Source organism: Anguilla rostrata, chromosome 3 (assembly GCF_018555375.3).
Source record: "Anguilla rostrata isolate EN2019 chromosome 3, ASM1855537v3, whole genome shotgun sequence".
NCBI lineage: Eukaryota > Metazoa > Chordata > Actinopteri > Anguilliformes > Anguillidae > Anguilla > Anguilla rostrata.
In genome coordinates this window covers 13164097-13183612 of record NC_057935.1, presented here as the reverse complement: position 1 = coordinate 13183612, position 19516 = coordinate 13164097, and the positions used below count along the sequence as shown (strand labels likewise).

General features: G+C 41.7%; 3 protein-coding genes across 5 annotated transcripts; 1 reads left to right on the top strand and 2 right to left on the bottom strand.

The window, feature by feature from the left end:
* The first annotated feature begins 283 nt into the window (after positions 1-283).
* Positions 284-4814, top strand: LOC135250234 (gap junction alpha-3 protein-like). The gene is made up of 2 exons (XM_064326321.1): positions 284-540; positions 1917-4814. The coding sequence occupies exon 2, from the start codon at positions 1950-1952 to the stop codon at positions 3069-3071; it is 1122 nt and encodes a 373-aa protein (XP_064182391.1). The 5' UTR covers positions 284-540; positions 1917-1949; the 3' UTR covers positions 3072-4814.
* A 4065-nt stretch (positions 4815-8879) lies between these two features.
* LOC135250236 (voltage-dependent anion-selective channel protein 1-like) lies at positions 8880-15282 on the bottom strand. 2 transcript variants are annotated; one of them, XM_064326324.1, is made up of 9 exons: positions 15138-15282; positions 13414-13483; positions 12873-12922; positions 12331-12483; positions 12145-12197; positions 11282-11509; positions 10771-10921; positions 10107-10164; positions 8880-9977 (listed from the first exon to the last, which is right to left on the bottom strand). In XM_064326324.1, the coding sequence occupies exons 2-9, from the start codon at positions 13478-13480 to the stop codon at positions 9886-9888; spliced, it is 852 nt and encodes a 283-aa protein (XP_064182394.1). In that variant the 5' UTR covers positions 13481-13483; positions 15138-15282; the 3' UTR covers positions 8880-9885. The 2 variants fall into 2 exon arrangements, with proteins under 2 accessions (XP_064182394.1, XP_064182393.1); XM_064326323.1 differs by lacking the exon at positions 15138-15282 and adding an exon at positions 14678-14698.
* A 1126-nt stretch (positions 15283-16408) lies between these two features.
* Positions 16409-19388, bottom strand: LOC135250238 (S-phase kinase-associated protein 1). Of its 2 annotated transcripts, none has more exons than XM_064326329.1 (6): positions 19235-19388; positions 18580-18692; positions 18184-18257; positions 17543-17686; positions 17256-17396; positions 16409-17128 (listed from the first exon to the last, which is right to left on the bottom strand). In XM_064326329.1, the coding sequence occupies exons 2-6, from the start codon at positions 18674-18676 to the stop codon at positions 17093-17095; spliced, it is 492 nt and encodes a 163-aa protein (XP_064182399.1). In that variant the 5' UTR covers positions 18677-18692; positions 19235-19388; the 3' UTR covers positions 16409-17092. The 2 variants fall into 2 exon arrangements, with proteins under 2 accessions (XP_064182399.1, XP_064182400.1); XM_064326330.1 differs by having other exon boundaries at positions 19267-19355.
* Positions 19389-19516: the final 128 nt, after the last annotated feature.

The following is a 19516-nucleotide window of genomic DNA, read 5'->3' as shown; positions in this document are numbered from 1 at the left end:
CCACTGCCTGTAATCGACAGATTTTACAAGTTGCATCCAAGCAGTACTACCACTTCCAGTCAGACATTCTCCATGTCACTAACCCCCCCCCCCCCCAAACTCCAGCCATTCCTTTATGTGACAGTAGAAACCGTCCCCTCCATGAGCTTATATTTAGAACCTAACTCCCCCCTGCAAGACCAAGGGCCCCCATTGGACGAAACAGCTGCCACTCAGTCAGCCTGCAGCGGTCTTCATAGCTCACATTGGACGATGAGAGTGTGCGTCCGCAGCCAAATTTAACTCCCGCACTAGGAGGGGGAGAGGGGAAAGGGTAACAGGGCGAGACGGGTGTCAACACAAGTCTCCCCAACAAGTCTCTGCAGCCTCACTGGACCTTCAGGCTGTTTCTGGACAGACAGAAGGTTTTAAAAGAACAAACAAATCGGCAACTGAAAAGTTTAATTTGTTGCAGAGGAGAGAGGCTGTTTGGGGGAAATCTGAGGGTTCCAGGCCCTCTGTGAGTGGAGTCCTGGCACTGGAGATGAGATCAGCGATCAGGTGGGTCTCTCCCTTTCGTCATTAACCCCCCCTTTACTGAGTGCAGAGGGGACAGGAAGGTTGGGTGAGAACCAACTGCCTGTTTACTGATCTGAGTTTATATTATTATTATTATTATTATTATTATTATTATTAATAATTTAATTAATTCCAGGAATTGCAGACAAAATTTATTTAGCTAATAATAATAATAATAATAATGATAATAATAATAATAATTCATACTGTCACAGTCCATTTTCATGTGCAGGAGTCACAGGTGATGAAGTCTGCACACAAAAGGGTGTCAGGGAATTGAATAACCTACCAGGATTTCGTGTATTTTATGCCACACATTTCCAGTGTTTATTTTTATCACTCGATAAGAGCATTTACAAAGTGATTGAAACATAATGTAATGATTCCACTGACATTCACACCAGTGAAATGAAACACTGCACTTACATGCGGTAGTTATGTGGGTGCACAATACATAGTAGCAAAATACAATACAATTGCACGATCTTACAATATTGAACAACAGTCGCCTTGGGAAAGTGAATTGACCTATAAAAAAGTGCAGTATTAAGGAAAAGGGCCAAGGCACTCTGTCACCTAGTGAAAAAATGGATAAAAACAAATGGGCTAGAACAAGACAATGAAACAGACCAACGTGTATTGACACTAGGTCTTCATCAAGGCTATAAAAACAATAGATGGCACACAACATATATAAGCCACACCTAATACATTCCACAGGTGTATAATTGGTAAATGCACACAATATACAATAGAATACAATAGATGGAACTATATGAAGCCCAAAATATGTACATAAGAGGGGATATCACAGTCCAATAATCACACCAAAGATTAGAAATACACTAAACATGAATAGAAATACATGATAGAGTTCAGTGTCCCATTGTCAAATTATCATATATGCTATGCAGAGCGATGTCTCTTATAGACTACCAACATCCAGGCATCCTGCATCCTGTAATGTGTACTGTACTCGTGGTTATGAGAGAGAAAGAGAGGAAGAGAGAGAGAGAGACAGAGAGAGACAGAGAGAGAGAGAAAATACACACATGCCCTTCACCTGATGCACTCAGGCTCAAATCTGACCTGTGAGGTTAGCTCAGGTATGTACAGCTGACAGTCATAGTGGGTCAGTGGTAACGCCTCAGGCATATCTGACCTACATGTAAGATGGGTGGGTGACACTTAAAATATATATTTATGAATATCATTGAAACATGATTATATATATAAGTTTGGGGATATAAGTTTGTTACTTAATTTAACTTAAGATTGTTTTATGGAGCAAAAAGTCTGCCGTTGGTATTTTCATTGTTTATTTTCTGGGCTATTAAATGAACTGTGTCTCCCCATAGGGACGAACACAGAAACAGTGCTGAGCAGGAACGATGGCCGACTGGAACTTGCTGGCGAAGCTTCTGGAAAAGGCCCAGGAGCACTCGACAGTGGTGGGGAAGGTCTGGCTGACAGTCCTCTTCATTTTTCGCATCATGATTCTGGGCGCGGCTGCGGAGAAGGTGTGGGGCGACGAGATGTCCGGCTTCACCTGCGACACCAAGCAGCCCGGTTGCCAGAACGTGTGCTACGACAAGACCTTCCCCATCTCGCACATTCGCTTCTGGGTGCTGCAGATCATCTTCGTCTCCACGCCCACGCTGATCTACCTCGGCCACATCCTCCACCTCGTGCGCATGGAGGAGAAGGCGAAGCAGAAGGAGAAGGAGCAGGCTCAGCATGGGAACGGCCACGCCCACCCGCTGCTGCCCAACGGCAAGCCCAAGAAGCCGTCGGTCCGGGACGACCAGGGCCAGATCCGCCTGCAGGGGGTGCTGCTGCGCACCTACGTCTTCAACATCATCTTCAAGACCCTGTTCGAGGTGGCCTTCATCGTGGGCCAGTACTTCCTCTACGGCTTCCAGCTGAAGCCGCTCTACACCTGCGACCGCTGGCCTTGCCCCAACATGGTCAACTGCTACATCTCGCGGCCCACGGAGAAGACCATCTTCATCATCTTCATGCTGACGGTGGCCTGCGTCTCGCTGCTGCTCAACCTCATCGAGATGTACCACCTGGGCTTCAAGAGGTGCCAGCAGGGCATCCAGTACAGGCGCTCGAAGCTGGCCTACGAGGAGGGCTTCAAGCCGCCCAGCGAGGCCGCGGTGCCCTACGCGCCCGGCTACAACTTCTTCACCCAGCACCCCACCGGCCCGTTCCCGCACGACATGCCTGCCCTGGGGGAGTCCGAAGTCCCGATCAACCCGTACAGCACCAAGTCCGCGTACAAGCAGAACCGCGACAACTTTGCCGTGGAGCGGGGCGACAGGACCGAGGAGGTTTGCAACTCCAGGCCCGCCAGGGACTCGGGTTCGACCGGGGGCTCCGGCGAGGACTCTGCCGCTGGCTCCGCTCCTGGCTCCGTCCCCGGGTCTCCGGCGGAGAAGACGAGGAGGTACAGCCGATCCAGCAGGCGCAGCAACAACAGGAGTAGAGAGGACGACCTGCGGGTCTGAGGAGGGACAGAATGGGAGATCTTTCCTTCATTCCTTTCTTCCTGCCTGCCACTCGTTGGCTTTTTTCTGTGACAGACCCATATCGTGTGCTCTGGGCAGAGGGCGCTGTATTGCTTATGGCAGTTGCGACGGTAGTGCAGTGTTGGCCGAGGTTCTTCATTACTGACGATGTGGTCAGAGAGCACCGGTAGGCGGGGAACTTAACAGGCGTTTGGTTTCCATGTGAACCTGTCAGTCTTTACTTTTGTGACGGGCTCTGTCTGACATGTCGCCCACAGTGTTGTGCGACAATGTGGTGGGCTTGTAGCTTGTGGAGGGTTGTACTTTTAGCGACACATGTAAGAGTTACCTAGCCCATGCTCTTGCGAGACAGAGCCACAGTAGAAACGTGTGAGATGCACAGACAGCTGCTGGCCTAGGAAGCTCCTCTCTGTGGTGTTCCACACCTAGCTGGTATTTTTACAGCCAGAGATTCTATGTCAGTCGTCACATGTCACTCAAATGATGTTTTACTTTGAAAATGCTGTTCTTGTCATCGTAAATACCTTAAATTACATCACCAAAATACCTTAAGGTGTATATATCTATTGTGTGCAATTGTATTGCGTTTATAAAATGTACTGTGCATTGTCTAATTATAGACAGAGCTGTGGAGGTCTGGGGCTTACTTTTACTTTTACTGTTTCACTTTTCACAATTAAACTATTTCTCACATACTTCTCAGCCATAAAGTACCATCCATTTAGTCATTATCATGAAAATACCTGCAATCAAAAATTATTTTGTCTTACACAGTCATTACTATCCCCAGTCCTATTCCTATTTGTATTAATACTATTGTTTACTATTTGCGTCATCTATCTGAAAAGTCTTATTTTGTTTTGTTTTTTCTCTAAAATACTTCTAGTGTACCTTCCTTTTTAAATCAAATAATATAATGAAGTCACTATTTACTGGCTGTGATTAGTTCATTGTAATTATGCAAATCTTTAAAAAATGATCAATGATCATTAGCATTTAATGCCATAAATTATACATGCATCTCACAAAATATTATTATTATTATTATTATTATTATTATTATTATTAAAAGGTTCTGTGGTGCCACAGCATTATTCAAATGGAAAACACTATCGATGGGTTTATTTTGTCTGAACTGGCAACCTTAGAAACCATGAAGAATGAGAAACAGTTTTAAGGGAAGATCCCTTACGGCTCTGCCTTAAGCTTGTGAGTGCTCTGCCGCAAAGACACTGATCCCCCCCCCAGGACGAGGATCCATTCTGCCCCCCACGCTGTGTGGAGTCCTCACTCTCACCCACAGACTGGTGACCTAGCATGGAAGAAGCCTTCTAGTTCTCACGGTGATCCGCACATCGCCAACACTCTCAAAGTGCTGGGCAGGATTTCAGCAACAGATACCTCTGGAATGTATTTCTGGATTTAAACACTGAAATAGACAGCAAAGCTTCAAAGCAGAGTGGCTCCAAGAGATGTACAAAACTGCCACCAAAAAGATGCAGCAGTTCACTGGCATGCAAGCCCCAAGTGCTGAATACATGTACGGCCCAGTTCGCTGAGCAATTTCCCAGACTGGAAATGGACTTTTCTGAATTCCGTTTTCTTAACTGTGCGTATGGCTCTGTTAAGCCTCTCTTAAGTGTGATGTCTTTGTACAGTATGAGGTTGACGCTGTGATGTACTTGAAGTAAATTAAAAAAAGATTGGTTTCCTTTTTTCTTATTCTTCTTCTTGTTCTTTGTCTTCTTCAGTGATGTCTTTTTAAAATGTGATCTGTGACATAATGAAAATGATTTGTTTATAAATAACTATGGTTATTTGATTTTTTTTATGTATAGTGCTAAAATACAGGAAGAGTAAAATACAGGAAGACAGAAAAAATATGAAACGGGCTTACAGGCTCAGTTTTCACCGAACACCAAGTATTTCAAATGCCGGCAACAATTTTTGAGCGACCATACTAGCTAATGACTGTTTTGCTGCCCCAACATACTTAATACTCTATACTACTTGCCCTCATTTCTTAAGAACGGAGCTGGAGCCAGGTTTGTTAATTGAATAGATTTCAGTCAAATAGATTTTCTCTAATGATGGTGATTAAATAACTGATAACTTAAATAACTTTGACTAAATAACTGTAATTGATCCAACATCATTTAAATCCTCAGAAAAGCCACCATGGTGACAGTTAAATTTGGTTCCTGATTGGTTGCCCTATATATCTCCCTCCTCCCACTTGGCGTGTTTAGAACACCAGAACCTCCATACATTAAAGGCTATTTTTGCATGGCCCTTTGAGCGATAGTGCTGATGAACTAAAACAAAGTCTCAGAATAAAAATCAGCAACATCTGTTTATCTAAACACCATATTAATGATTTTGTTCATAACGCTTTCACTCTTGATTACAGTAAAGTGTACAATGTTTTGAAAATTGTAATTTAAATTGTTCAGATCAATGATATGGCTATTCTTAGAAAAAAGAGTTTTCTTGTTCTCCTATTTCATCTTATCACTCCTGCATTCAACATTACAGCACATTTACACCTGGCCCCCTGACCAAGCGGAGACAGGCACTGGTGCCTGAGAAACATGGCAGAAACCTCACCTAGAAATTAATGAATTTCCTCCTCCATGCAAGTTTTTATTCACTTGACATTTCATCAGCTGTTTAATGGCCTCTAATGACAGTAATCACTTGGATGTCTGAGGTGTTCTTCTAACAAATTGTGTGCAATGGATACTGCATTTGTCGCAGCTGCAAGTGAGAAAGCGTTCTGGGATATTACGAAAGACTTGTCGGGAGCTTTGCTTACGGCTAAATGTTCAGTGACAAATTGAGTTCAGTAACTTCCATTTTGGACTTGTGAGGGCTCCTGTTACTGACTGGGAGAGCATATTTGCGATGATTTTAACATAAATGACTTGATTTGAAAGGGGACAAGGAGCTTTTGCAAAAATAGTTTTAAAACTTTATGGACGTGACATAATTTTCCCAGCTAGCTAGAAGATAGGGGTAAAATCCAAGGCGCTTGTTTATTTTGGGGTTGTGTGACCCCTGGTGTCTTGTTGCGAAGCTCTTTTTAGACAGTGTGCCCAAGCATACGCTTCGCTTAGAAGTCAGTCAGTGATCCAAAAGGGTTAAAATTAGACACCTCTACATCCATTCCTGAGTCACATACCACCGTACACCTCCAAAGCTGAGCCACACTTCAAAAATCCCCACTCTTGGATACAGATCTGCCCCAAAAAGCCTCACGTCTGTGTGAGCTAGTGGCGGAGGGAGTTGGGGTGGGCACGGGGTTTACTGGGAATATCGTTTTTTTTTTTTCCTTCATCAAATCCACTTTCATATCAAAATGAGATCAAAAAGAGAAGACTGTTCACCTGTCTGCACAGTGGCAGGGACATGAGGAAGACGACGGCCATTTGGGTTTAAAATAAGTGAGCTCTAGGGTCGGCTTTCAGAGTTGCCGCCAACACGTAAACACCCAGGCATGTTTCAGGAGTAAGTGTATATGTTCTAAATAAACACATGGCGCACTAAGATAATTCCAGGAAGGTTGTAAGGACATCGACAGTGATTAGTTTAACAGTTCTTCGGTGTCGCTCCAATTATGTCTGAGAAGCCCGAGAAATTTAAAGATAGATAATTATGTTTCTCAAAATAATCAGAGAAATGTGAAGGATTCATTTTTATTTGCTGTTTGAAAAGGCACAGCAAACTGTTTTTGTTATACTCCCAGATATTAGCTTCATCAACTGTAAATTTAATTAATAACAGAATTGAAGTTTCTGATAATCATATTTGTCCTTATGTGGGAATCTTTAAACCTGGCAGACAAACAAATCATTTCAGCTTTTGATTACACATCACAAAAAAGGTAGAAATGTATTTACAACACACTGAAGCTACATCGCACATGGGACACAAATGGCTTTCATGCATGAGCCGTCAATTTGCAGTAAGTCACTCGGCGATACTTACCGTACAGGTGACTGTAATGTCAAAACATAGAATAATGTCAGTTCCTGAGCAACATGGCAGAAACCTCTTCTGGAAATGAATGAACGCCCTGCTCCATTTAAGTCACTATTCACTTGACATTTCATCATTCGTTTTATGGCCTCTGGTGACAGTAACCATTTAGATCTTTGCTTGTGTTTTCCTAACAAATGTGATGTAATACCTACCACTTAAGCTGTGGCTGAAAGTGAGAAGGCATTCTGGGATATTGCGCCTGAGAGCTTTGCTTACGGTTAAATGCTCAGTGACAAATACAATTCAAGCAATTTCTATTTTGAATTTGTGAGGGCTTCTGGCACTGACGAAAAAAGTAGAAGCGCATTTCCGACAAACTGCAGATGCATGACACATGGGACAGAACTGGTTTTCATGCATGAGCTGTCACTACATAGTAAGTCACTATGCAATACTTACAGAACACGTGACTGTAATGCAAAAAAAAAAAAATTGAATGATTGGTCATTATCAAAGTGATGACCAATTAGATGCCTGATGCCTTTATTGAGTCATTGCATTTTTGTGCCCAACCCCTCTTGAAAATTAAGGTAAGGTTAACTGGAGAGAAATTGCCCCAAGATATGAATGTGTGAGTGAATGTGTGTGCCCTGCGATGGACTGGTGAACTGTCCAGGGTGTGCTCTCGTCTCTCGCCCTATGCATGCTGGGATAGGCTCCAGCACCTCCCGCGATGCAGACCAAGAATAAGCAGGTATAGATAATGGACTGACGGATGGACATACTGCCAACCATCAAATACACACAGCAACAATCTGAAACACCTGTGAAGCCATTTGTCCTGAACATTATGGTGCCCTGAAATTTGAGGGGGGCTATGTATAAAAAGTGCTGTAATTTCTACACTGTAGCCACATGTGAATTATTTGATTAAGAATCTAAAAATGTGGAGTACAGAGCCAAATCAAGAAAAAAATGTCTTTGTCCCAAACATCATGGAGCTCACTGTACATGCATATGAAATATAATTTTTTGTTTGGAATATTAGTGCTAATATGTGTTTATTTTACATTTGTCAGTAATCTGTAGGGATTTTAATGATGTCTAAAGGGTTCAAGTATTTAAAATATTTGTTTAATTCAAGTCTGATAAGTATGAAAGAATATGTATGAAAGGGAAGGGATCACGTACAGGAACCCACTCTATAGATGCCCATCTATTGGCTCTCTTATAGGCACTCAGCACCACCTAGTGGACATATGCCCTTACAGTTTACACTCTAAATCTTAAACCTTTACACCCTTACCCTGAATATCATTATGTCTCACACTATTTTCCCCTTATACCTTTAATCTAACCTCCTTACACCCTTATAATCCATTAATTCCCTTTAGCTTTACCTCTTATCCTTTACAGCCTAACACCCTGACTCCCTTATTCCATATTCATATTCCATAATAATAAAAAAAGCAACGTCACATGACAAAACATCACACATCTCATCTGCAGCGTCTGTCTAAGTCCCTTCCAGTGCCCCTTTCCCCCACTACCCCTGCTCCTGCTCCAACCCTTCTGCCTAAACCCCTTCTCATACACCCACATGCCCATACAAAACCAAACCAAATGAACCCAAATTAACTGAACACACACAGCCCCATCATTTATTTCACTTCCCCAAGTAAAAGAACTAATCAGATACACCGTGCGTTTGTGTGTTCTGTATGGACAACAGTCTAAATATCCCACTGAATGTCCCCACTTTGCCCAGTGCATAAGCTTGAAGAAGGCAGAAATGTGTGCAGAGCATAAAACTGAGCATTTTATTGCTGTTCCACAAACCTGACAGAGGTCTGGCCCCCATTCCTCATTGATAATGGGGGGGGGGGGTGTTTGTGTGTAAGATATCTAGCCACATGTAATTGAAGACAAGACGCAAAACAATACACTCAAATGCCTTAATGAACCAAAAGGGGTTTAGTGTCTTTGAGAACAGCAGCTGCAGAAAGACCTGATCTAATACCCAACCACCTGAAGCCAGCCTGCAGGCACCTCTGTCGTTCACTCATAATGCCTTTAAGGCTCTTGTTAGTTTCCAACTGTCAAACGTTGTTGCCTGGCAATCCTAGCAACCAGCTAACAAACACTAATTGTTGTTAGTGTTAATTAACAAGCAAAGAAGGAACATAACAAAACAAATCTGACAGCCAGCAAATCACTTGGGTAAAACTGCTATTGCTGAAAAGTTACTTAAGTGACATCACCTCTAGAAAGTCAAGGCATGATGGAAGAATGACAGAAATGTCAGCAGTGTCTCTCTACCTCTGTGTATCAATCATGGGAAAGGAGCATTATTACAATTCAGGCCCAACATCCCTGGTGTGTTGTGCAGAAGAAACAGCTCCACCTACTGGACAGTGTGCAGTAAGTATTCACATGGGAGGAATACCTTTTGTCTAAGCCTCTTCATTACTTACAGTACAAAAATAAATAAAACGGTGTTCAAATTGGATAGGAATGACATTGGATTTTCACAATTTCAAAACACTTTCTACGAACTACGGTTACACTACTTTACATAAGTCTGATCATCACCTGCCAAGTACTTTTTCCTGTCTCCAAAAATGACTCATACTTAGGGCCAAATTCCCAGAGCAAATTAGTGTTCTTTTTTTCAGTTGTACACTGGCAGATCCTTTCACATACTTTTGACAAGACAACACCTGCATCCCCGGTGGTGAACATACAAGGGAAACATGAGGCTGCATGGTTACTGAATTAATTATTTAAGTCAGGATTGTGTTGCTCCATCTTCCTAAGCCTCAAACTCCAGCCCCAGCCCCAGCTTGTGGCCCCCAGAGGCAATGTTCCTCCCATCCAGAAGAGCAGAGAGACTCAGCTTGACTCCTGTGGGAAAACCAGGGGGTTGAGATTCCACTTTGCGTTCGACTCAGTACTATACATTGCTGTCAATGTGCTTGAATGCGTTTGTGGAAGCACGCGCTGGTTGAGGCATTGCACCTGCCCATCACTTACCAGGTTTCAGAGCTTGAGTGTAGCCCAGGCCCACCAGGCTAGAATTGTTGACTTTGGCCTGAAGAGATAAAGGACTGATTAGAACAGCAGGACTACAAAGCACAGTAACCGCACTGGCTGGTCACATTTAGGTGCACATGTGGTCTTTTGATAGGCTCAGCACATCTGCATTTGTACACTGAACTGGAAGCTATGATCCTGATCAGCTAAGGGAATATGCAGAAATAAGCGAATACAGAGCACTGAAACTGAATAAAACCCTTGTTCTGCTCCTGAGGTTGAAATTAACAGCCCAACCTGCTTACACAAAACATTTCAAAATAATTGAGGAACTCTCACTATCCCAAACTGACTGACTGGATTCCAGTGTGGTCAGGAGATGATGTTATTATGGGAATTGTCCTTACACAGGCTTAGAATGCCTATACTGTTCCAAACAAGTTATGTCACAGCCACAGAAAATTCCAACATGCCACATAAAAAAAAGTTACAATTAATTTTGTTGTAAATAACTAAATTTGAATAAAGTTCCTTCAATGATTCTTGTGACTTACAGAAATATAGATGTATGTTTGGAATATCTATGCTAAAATTCCAGGAATATTCTGGAAAACCAAAAACCAATAAACGGATCAAAAGCTTTAATATCACCAACTGCACATACCGAGAAGGAGGCGTCAGCGTCAACGTGGTATTTGGCCGCGATGCCGAATCGCGTGTTGCTGTTCCCTGCCGTCCAGGCCAGGTTGACTCCTGTCTCCAGCTTATCGTTCACTTTCTGGTAGATGGAGCCTCCAAACTCTGTACCATCGTTCCTGAAAGAAATCCCAACAGAGCATCATGGGATAGTACTTCAGAAGAGAGTGTTTGTGTGCATGCACGTTTATTTGAGAAAAAGAGATAAGGTTGAGAGAGAGAGCATGCGTGAGAGAAAGAGAAGGATATATCCACGTCAGTAAACCCAAAAACCACAAACAACTTTAGAACGAATGTCTAATATGCACTCAATTAAAAAGTACATCTGAAACATAAATATCTAACTCATATCAGGTTACTGCATTTGAAATGATCATGTCTGAATAAACTTCACTGAAGCTTTCTTAAAACTGTGCACATAAAACACTCCTGACAAATTTGTAATTTTACTTTAGATTGGATATGACAGCTGAACTTACACACTGGTGTGCAGCTGAAACTCATCTGTCCTGTAGCCCACAGCAAAGTTGCTCTGAGTGATTCTGTTTTTCCCGGCTTCGAAGGTCATCTGGTACCCGGCCAGCCACCCCTCGAACCCGACGACCGCCGCGCCGTGCACGGCGATGCCGTTGATGTCGTAGTGAACGTCGCAGCCGACGTTGAGCTGCTCTCGGCTGTAACCGGCCAGCATCTTGCCGCTCTTCTTGCTGGGGAAGCAGTGATTTTGTTAGATCTGTCCACAGAGATTTCTCTCGTCTCAGTGCACAAGAGCGCCTCCTCTGGTCGATTAAGCGCCTGCAGCTGTAAGTTACATGTAGCAACGTGTGCAGTCCCTCCCAAGAAATAACTGCACATCTCATCTGGTGGACTACAGTGCAACCTACAGCTGGCTTCTTAGGACAGTGTTTGTGTGAATTCTGGTTGATTAAGGGAAGGGAAATGCAACAATGGTACAGGAAGTACATACGGGCACTCTGAATTGGGAAGAAATAAAATGGAGAACCTACAGCAGAGGTGGGCAACGAGGGCCAAATCTTTTTCTGGTTTTCATGCAAACTTCTGTACTTCATTACTTAACATTGGTGGCATCTGACATTTTAGCCACATTTCTCATTTCTTGATAAGCACATGAATGACAGCTGAAGACACTGTGGCTCTATATGAAACGTTTTGCTGTGATGTCATCTACGAGTTAACCAGTGTTAGTGTGTACAGCCAACTAGCTCATTTAGCTAGGGTAAATGGTGGAAACAAAAACCTTCATACACACCAGCCTACCAGGGCTGGAATTGCCCACCTCTGACCTACAGAGCGCAGCCTGCTAACACAGCTTGTAACTTACCCTGTGATTGGCGAGAAGGAAGAGTCAATGGTCAGTTTCAGTCCTTTAACCAGCTAAAAGGGCAAGCAGAGCATTTGTGAGTGCATTGAGACAGTGCACGTATGAGATTGCAGAGTGTACTTTGTGTGTGTGTGTGTGTGTGTGTGTGTGTATGCCTATGTGTGAGCGTGCAAAGTGTGATGTTACCTGATCTTCCAGCGTGATCTCTGTGCTCAGGGTATTGTCTGTGTTCCACTTCTCATTAAAGGTCAGCCCGTGCTCTGCCCACTTGTACTTTGTCTGCAGAGCTCCTGTCACTTTGCTGGTCTCTGTGTTGGCTGATCCAGAGCTAGTGAACTCCTGAATTCAACATACAAACATAACTAAAATCACCTGCATGCCACTCCCAATATTACCTGTGTGTCATCCTATTGGCCCATGCAATGAGTCACACAATTAACCTTATGTCAGACGCTCCCAGCATAGACGAGACTAAACTACTGAATTCTTTAACTGTTGTCTTCTCATTTTTCCTTTCAAGATTATAAAAATTTATTTTAAACATGAATTTCTTTTTAATTGTGCCCTGTGGCAAAGCACTCTGACAACTGAAAGTTTAATGAAACATAAATAGTGTGAAGAGTAATTATTTAGTTGTGTGGACCCAACTGACAGGCTCCCACATTCTATTCATTTTTAAAGGAAATATTAATATATTCAAAACCTTACTCTGTCCGCACAAAACTCACCAGGCCATTCTCTGCCTTGGTTTTCAAATCCAGCTTGATAAGGCCAAACCCTGTGACACAACAAAAGGGAACATAATTAAAAAATAAGTAAAAGAAATAAACAGGCAACCTAAAGTGTTTAAAAACAGAAAACTGCACATTCTCATTTACATCTCAGGCGAGTCCGGCAGTGATAATTCGCAATTGTACAGACTTGAATTTAATCTAACTGACACTGCTTTGCTTAGCTCAGCCTTTCTAAAGAATTAATTATTTACCACGAAAGGCTCCTCGCACCAGACATACATTTTACGTGTATTTTAGCCATTTAGTCTGACTGCAATTATGCACAAATGCCTTTCTGTGTTTCACTGGCAACAAAAATAAACTGGTTTCTAAATGGACAAATAGCTTCTGCTAATGAGCAGGCCAGTATGAAGGACTGAGAGAGGTGGGGGAAAAATAGCCTCAACCTTACACCTTACAAGTCTGGAAGCTATACTAGTCATTTCTAATACAGAAAATAAGCAAATAATAATCCTAAAAGGAATATAATTATTACCATAACCCTTGGTGAAGACATCTTTAGCTGGCTTGCCAAGGTCGGCATATACAGGCGGAACAGCCATCGTCTACAATGAAGAGAAACAGACTTTGGGTTTGTTACACAGACCAACTATGCTCTTTACAGCCTTTCAGATACAACATTCAGATTTCCGTTCAGCTCCATATTCACACTTATGTGCAAATATTTACTAGGGTTACAAATGGACAAGCACTCAAATTATTTGGGTGTACCGTATATGTGAATACATACAAAACCATACCACACAAATCCTAATCTGTCTGCCAGCAGAATGCCAATATTATTGCCACACTGGCCCTGAATCATTTTATAAAACCATTTTTAACAAGCTATCAATTTTCACCAGTATTTCTTTTTTCAAAGTTCTTATTTAGTATTATGGTATCATGTTTCCTGGATATGCAGGAGATTTCTGAAATTATATCAGGATCCAAAGGATCAAATACGTGGAACTAGGTCTGACTGTGCCTAATGCTAAAGCTAAGTAATTTGTAGGCATTCAGTCACTAGGTCTCTCCAGAGGTGCAGGATTACCAAACAAAATCACTCACAAAGGCAGGAAGCGTAGCACTAATGCTTTTGCAAACAGGCCACAGGAATGTTACACAACACCCTCATCTACAGCCCTGCGTCCAGTTGTGGGGACCACTTTCTTAGGGCAAAGAAACTCAGAAAGATAAAGAAAAGGGTGAATCCAAATATCACGCTTAAAAGTTACCAAGAAAGACTTGAGTCATTCAATATCTTAACACTCAGAAAAAGATGAATTGGAGGGATACTCGATTGAGGATTTTAAAGATATGAATAAGTGGATTATGGAATTCATATCGCGTTGAGTTCTATCAGTTGAACAAAGGAGGGCAATAGATTAGAGGGTTTCGACACACAACGATAATTCATGGAAACTAGGGACAGGGGTCATTTTCCACTTTCTAATGCAACTAGGAAAAGAAAATTCAACACCTAAATTTGAGATGTCATTGTTTCGACTCATTAATGGTTTTGCATTGCTTTTATTTATCTCGTCGGAACAGATTATCTACAATTAAATTTGAGCACAAAGAAATATGATCGCGTTTTTACTTTAGATTTTTTTGGCCGATATTTTCCATTGACTGGCACTGCACAGTCAATATTTCCTTTAACATATTTTGAGAAACAGACTATGGCTTATTTTTGGCTTATGTAAAAAAGCAAATATAAAGCATTTTAAAAACAGAATTCTTTCATAAGAACATACCATGTCGCTCTATAAATTCCATGGGTGCATTTTAACGCATAACAGAAAGTGATGCTGCAATGAGAGCCCCCTTCCCACGAAGGTGCAGTGGGCGACGGATAGCGGACAGACTCACGGACGTGCATCCGTGCATGTGCGGTACCATAGCTAGACAGCTAAAGACCGCTTTCAGTGCCAGAAAATACGGTTGCTCGATAGATAAACACTTTGCTCCAAGCAGGAGTTTGTAAAATGCCGAGTACTGTTAGTACGTTATTGGTATTCCATCCATCCTGAACATGAGCCTAACCGCAAGGATACTCCTGTTAAACCGAGGCCTTGCACATCACACGCGACCCACCCACACCGTGCGTGTTTTCACGCACCCAAAGGTTTGTGTATTATTTAGAGTTCAATGTCACATAAATACAATACAAGCAACAATCGGCACACATCCTCTTTCAGCGAAAATTTCACAAACCTGTTTTGAGAGTCGCTCCGTGAAAAAACCCAGCCAGCTGAACAAAGGGCGGAGTCAGAAGAAGATTCGGCGCAGGACACAGGAAGTTACACTGACAGCTCGGACAAATCAGATTGATGATTTGAAAATGTTAGCATGTAATCTATAGTGAATTTTTGAGATCACTTCATGCCAATGATTCTTTTTTCTTGTTTTGAGAGATTGTGCATTGTACGCCTATTGTTTGTTTCATGTATCTGTTATAAGTAGTCTATGAATTTTCAGTAGAAAACATACCATCGTGGTAACACGATGGTAACCCCGTTCTTTTCCAGCAGGCTACCCAACATTTTGTCAAAATGCAACAAAAATGAAATCCTATTTGGCAAACGAATATAAATGTACGAGTCAATAAGACATTGCACTGACTAACCAATTTTACAATCAAGATTCAGTATGCTTTTGAATGTATTTATTTGGCTAGAAGAAAAATCTTCTTCGAAATCCAATTGCAGACAAGAAATGGGAATACTAAAACGGAACATCACTGATTAGGCAATAGCCAACCATTAGCAGAATACTTCACACATTCAAAATCTCTCTTAATGAAATTTAACCAAATATCATCACAGGTCCCTCTTAACCCATCTTCAATCCCCCATTTAGCCTATATAACAATTAATTTCATGCAAATATAAGGACTGCCACTTGAGGGAGCTGTTTAGTGCGGTTCGGTTACAGGTCTAGCAGGCTTGCTTAAACGGAACTAGGAAGAGCTGCGAGCCTTCGATTCTACTGCGCGCAGTACCGAATGACTGAAGTACTAGTGCACTAGTTGAAAACCTCAATTTAAAAGTGGAATTCAGTTAGAATGGACAGATTCACAAACTTTGATTTGATCACGAGATGCAATGCCTCTTATAAATGAATAAACCCAGCAACAAGCCTGCAAGTAAGCTTGCAGTCTTTTGAGGCTGATTCACCTGGCATTCATTGCTCAAACGTACCTTTTATCCACACTGACAGTTATGTAGTGTCCAAACTCACCTTCTAAATCCTCCTGTTGTCATGCTGGATCTAAAATGGCCCTATCCTGACTTTAATTTCAGTGAAAACCATCAAAAAACATTTGACACTGTGGACACAGGGTATACACATAATATGAAGACAAGTATCTAACTGTAACACAGTGTTTGTAGTTCACATGCAGACCCCCACCCCCCTCCTGCACAGCACTTTGAGATCATGTTTAACTCATTAAAAAACATTTCTTAAATCCAGAAATACACCAATTTCTGCGATCACTCCACGTTTATTTTAGTCATTTAATAGTTCACTTTCACAGCTCAACACAACTGAAAGTTTTCTGCCGCTGAACATTAAACTCCAGCTTTGAGACCATATATTATCTTCTAAAAGGTAAAGTCCATACAAATCCATATGACACAAAACACATTTATGCCAGTTCTTCATGTTACATTTTCTTAATCATCAACATTTGCACAAATTCCTTCATTGCAAAAAGGTTGCATCAATTTTCAGATGTACTTATAAAACGTAGATTTAATCTGCAAAGTCAAATAAAATAAAAAAAGCTGAACGTATTTCAATAAAATACTAAGTCAAAAGAGCCTCTGGTACAATGGTACAAAAAAAGCAGCTTAGAACAGAAGGGTCCTCATGGCTCAGAGCAAAAGTACACATTTTTATTTCTAAACTGGAGAAAACTGAAACCTCTAAACTAGATAAACTATATGACAATTACTTGCAGCAAACAAGCAATGACAATGGCCATGCTGGGAGTGCAAAGCAGTGCCATTCGAGTTCTCCAAGTAATATTAACCAGTAGGGAGAGTGTAGTGCACTCAACATTTGGAACAAGGCTTACAGTGTCAGTGCTGAAGTGAGTCAGTGCTGCAGGGTGTCAGTGCCACAGCGTGCGAGTGCTGCAGTGTGTCAGTGCGGCTTTGCGGAACTCATTTCTCCTCACACCACTGGTTCTCCTTACGCACCTGGACAGGAGGAAAAACGAGATAACGCACGTCATCCATGTTCACATCTGTCTGTTTTCAACGCATTGTCTGTGACCACAGCCATGCATTTTGGTCACCAATTAAAATAATAATAATAATAATTCACCTGGGCTTCCTCTTCCTCTGTGAAGTCATTTTTGATGTTGAATGTCTTCCTTATTTCCTCTGGGGTTTTTCCTTTAATCATATTCGCCACCGTCTTGCATGTCACATCCAACAATCCCTTAATGTCCAAGTAGTTTGCAGCCTGAAATTTAATTTAAATAAGAAAATAAGTGGTCATAAAATTCTTTCGAACTCTTTGAGGGTTCAGAAAAAAAATCTGCAGTTAACTCAAACTGAAAAGCTACAACGCGAGCCTGTTTCAACCACAGTGCAGCGGTCCAAACCCACCAGAATCAGCTCGAACAGGGTCCCCTGGTCCACTTTGAGAAACTCCTGGTCCCACACTGGAATGTCGTCTGTCCTCTTCTCTTTGTTCTCATCATCCTCAGGGGGCGGGGGATCGTCTTTGTGGTGAGTGCACCACTGTATCACCTACAGGAAGGGTTAGTAAATTAACCACTTTGATCATAGCAATAGTGACCCGCACTGGGGCAACCAGGGTTTAATCTACAGGGCTCAACCTGTGCCAGCACTGTCTGTGGTACCCAGCTGTTTGAAGCCAGGGTGACTGAGCCATTCAGGAGGAATGCCTGTCCTTGGGCTTTTTTGTTTGCTCCCAGTTTTCATTCATTCTCTGTACCTGCTCTATTCGTAGGTGACAGCGACTATCCCCTGTGGGACCACTGCTGACAGCTACAAGCCAAGCATCCACATTAATATCTACAGTGGGCAGAATGAGATCTGGTAGTTTAAATTCAAGAACGTAGAAAAGCAAAATAAGCAAGAAAGAGTTTGGGTTCCATTCTAAATGCACCGGCACATTTAAAAGCATTACTGAATATTCATTGGTATGTCTGGAGATGGTATGTCTGTGTGCAGAAAAAAACATATTACACTTTAAGGTAGCCTATGTTATCTGGACTGTTTACCTTTTTTAATATGGCTGCATTGACATTTGGAAGAGGAACAGGGTCATCATCCCCTTCATCATCCATCCCCAAATCTGTACCAAAATAGCAATTACATTCATGGAATACAACTGTCAGTGATAGCGTTCATTGCGAGCGCTGGAGTTAATGAGTCGGCCTTGTTTCCTACAAATACATTACGTTCCATATTCACACCCCATCAAAAAACTAAACACCTAAATATTCGGCCAATAGTATGACAAGACAGTGTTGTGTCAATTCAGTTTTTGTATATTGCAGGTTGATATCAGCGTAAGGTTTGAAGGAATGAGGATTAATTCACCATGCTTCATCTACGCGAGTTCTGTTTTAAAAGCCCAAAGCATAGCTGTGTGTTTTCACGTGCATTGAACTTACCTTCCAACATGGTCTTAATGGTCACCGATTGCTTTGCGATTTCAACATCCACTTCAAATATCTCTCCATCAGAGCTCTGCAGTTTAATGGTCGGCATCTAGCGAGAATTTTAGCTTAAGAGATAAAAGGGACATTTTATCAGCTACTTTACAACAAACCCAGGCTAGCCAGCTACCAATCAAACCGTGCTATACGAGTATATTTACATAGTTTGGAAAGCACATACAAGATCTCATAATAAAGAAAATGATACGACACACTGACGACAAGTTAACCAGAACATTCGGCTATTGTTCGCTAGTGTCAAAACGGCTACCTAGCTATGGCCTCGAGTACTTACTTCAGACTGTTAGATGCACAAAGAAACGAGCTGTCTAGATCTAGATAAAATCACTGGCCTATATATGAAGTGGCTGAAACATACAGAGTATTTTCTCGGTTGACAGTACATAGTAGCCTAGTCTTGCCATTAATATGTCCTAGCAACCACACTTAGGTAGCTAGTAGTAGCTATGTATGTTAGCCAGCCATGTTGCTAGCTTGCTAACATTACCCCAAATAAAAAGTGCACAGTTAAACTCAACAGATACATCTACAAGATATGGGAAAGTATAGCAAACCACAAACCGTCATCACACAATTACGATATACTTACAATTAATATATTATTGTTTAGAAAGTAATTACAAAGCTTTGTGAGACCAGTCGGTGTAAAAGGACGTGGAAATTCTTTCGTTGTTTTTGCCAAGTAACTGCTGTGACTCCTTGCATAGTAGGCCAATATAAATACCTATGGATACACGCCACATTGTTCATTATAAGCAGCTCATTATGATACTACTAATTTTATAGCGCTAATATTAAAATATTTTTATAATTGTCAAACGCTAGGGTACTAAACTTAGTAATCTAAACTTTATATATTTTATTTCAGGCA